Source organism: Sphaeroforma arctica (genome assembly GCF_001186125.1).
Source record: "Sphaeroforma arctica JP610 unplaced genomic scaffold supercont1.2796, whole genome shotgun sequence".
NCBI lineage: Eukaryota > Ichthyosporea > Ichthyophonida > Sphaeroforma > Sphaeroforma arctica.
This window is the reverse complement of record NW_014037762.1, coordinates 2,679-4,882: the sequence shown is the minus strand read 5'-3', so window position 1 is coordinate 4,882 and position 2,204 is coordinate 2,679. Positions and strand designations below refer to the sequence as shown.

Here is a 2,204-nt window from a genome sequence, read left to right as displayed (position 1 = left end):
TGTGTGTGCGTGTGTGTGTGTATGTGTATGTGTATGTGTGTGTGTGTGTGTGTGTGCGTGTGAGCATGTGTGTGTGTGTGTGCGTTGGTTGAGTGACAAGCTATACTCCTTCACAAGATATATCACACTACATAGGCACATCAGGACGGCTGTGATTCTTATTAATCACAGGGCAACCAACCAACCAACCACAAGACGAGCTGAGCATGAGCATGTATGTGGATCGATTCAAAATACGTACACTTATCGCAGCGAGACTAACAAGACACAAGGAGATAGCTCAGCACTCTTGCCAATCGACTGCTAACGCAGCATACGGATACATACAGTCAGCCATAAGGTCGTCTGCGTTCTGCATCGGCCCGAACGGCATACTAGACATCCTCGAGAAATCGGTGCCCTGTGTGAGAGACAGTACACAAGGAAGGGAGAGGTGGGGGGGGGAGGGGATTAAGCGATAAAGCGGGGGGTGTATGTGAGGGTGAGATGCCTAGCTAGAATGGGATACTCGAAAAAGAATAGACCAAGAGACATAATTTATACGACCATCGCCCACGCGGGAGATGATACGAGTAGTGTATGAGAGCTGTCTGTGTTCATACTGATATCAAAGAGATGAGGTATGAAAGTTAATATGACTACTACTATTACTATTAATATTAACATTAATATTGGTATACAATATGCTTCGTGAGAGGGATGTCTTAGCAGCGGGCTAATGCTCCGCACCTGGTCAATACCGGATAAAAACCCAAGCACGGTACGATGGGTATAGAAAGGGTTGGGAAGACTGTCCCGAATCAAACGTAGCGAGTATAAGATACCACAGTATCAAATCTCCACGCGTGACATGGGAGGAAAACTCTTGGCTATGGGACTGTCACGAATATAGTATCACGAGTGAACTTTGAATGCACTGTACTATAGCATGTTTGTGTGTTCGATCGCTATCAACCAAGGTGGCACGCCCAAGCTTTGTGCTCTGCACCGTGCACGCTGTTAGTGTTACTACCAACCTACTGAGCGCTACAGCACCTGTTAGATACTCTAGCCTACTACAGCCGATATACGAACATCATGTGGATGACGAATGCCACGTGTGCCGATAATGTTATGATGTTATTTTGACTGGCTGTTGCGCGGACGGATGGGCTGCCCTATTGAAATCAAGCACGCAATGCTAGACCCTGAAATTCTGGGAACGCCAGCGTCTAGTGCGTGCCGATGATTTCCGCAGACATATCGACGTGAGCCAGAAATATAGATATCAATCGATGCCAACAGATTAGAAGTGGACAAACATATATGGGTATGACTTTAAACCTCCACACTCCTAACCCTAAACCCTATATTCAAGCGACCGGTGCGTGCAATAAACCCTGAGTCAGAACATACCATTGAAAACAGACTGCCGGGAGCCATAGTCATAGACACTGCCAGCGGCTCAAGCCAGTCGAAACTGTACCAGTCAACTGAACGCACAATCTCCTCACACTGAAAACCCAACCCTCAAACCTTTAACAAACAACCCCTTAACCCTAAAATATATAGCTCCCGAGGTGGGATGTGAAAGGTACAACATACCATCGGAGATAGACCACCGGACGCCAAGGACATAGACATTGTCATCGGTTCAAATTGGTTGAAACTGGACAGATCCAGGTGCATATGACCGCCCATGAGCTCGAAACCGTCCGATATGTGCAGGTTCGTATCCATCGACGACTGTGAGGAGTATAGGTCATTCAGCGTCTTGAAGAAAAAACGCATATCATTGTCAGTCCGTAGCCGATATTTCTCATTGGGTATTGAGGTGTGATGGGATTGTTCGTTAGTCGCTGTACTGTTGTCGGAGAAGGCAAGCTATGCCTGAGACCCACCCCACCTCTGGGTTCTAGGATGATTCGATTTTCTCTTGGCTTAAATTCATCATTAGATAACAAATGAGACCTGAGGAACATATGCAGTTGTATGCACACTGGTGTGTTGCATGCGAATATTAGTGTGTGAGCCATACATGCATACGTAGCGGATGTATCCCATTGGGTATTGACTGTGGAATATAAGGGACTGTTCGGTATTCGCCATGCTATATCCGAGAATGCGACTACTACCAAGTCACAGCTTATACTTACCTAGAATAGATGAGCTACCGCACCTGGAAAAACATACAGCAGTACCTATTTTATATATTATATTTATAT

The 2,204-nt window shown here is 45.9% G+C and overlaps 1 protein-coding gene across 2 annotated transcripts in view; it reads right to left on the bottom strand.

Annotated features, from left to right (window-relative positions):
- Positions 1 to 327: 327 nt before the first annotated feature.
- Positions 328 to 2,204, bottom strand: part of SARC_13000 — a gene marked incomplete at both ends in the record, with an annotated part of 4,421 nt that continues 2,544 nt past the window's right edge. The window contains 2 exons of one of the 2 annotated variants that reach the window (XM_014292881.1): positions 328 to 400; positions 1,585 to 1,725. In XM_014292881.1, coding sequence (XP_014148356.1) covers positions 328 to 400; positions 1,585 to 1,725 — 214 coding nt within the window. Of the gene's footprint in view, positions 401 to 1,584; positions 1,726 to 1,919; positions 1,979 to 2,204 lie in introns of those variants that run through there. The other variant, XM_014292880.1, reaches the window with a different exon arrangement.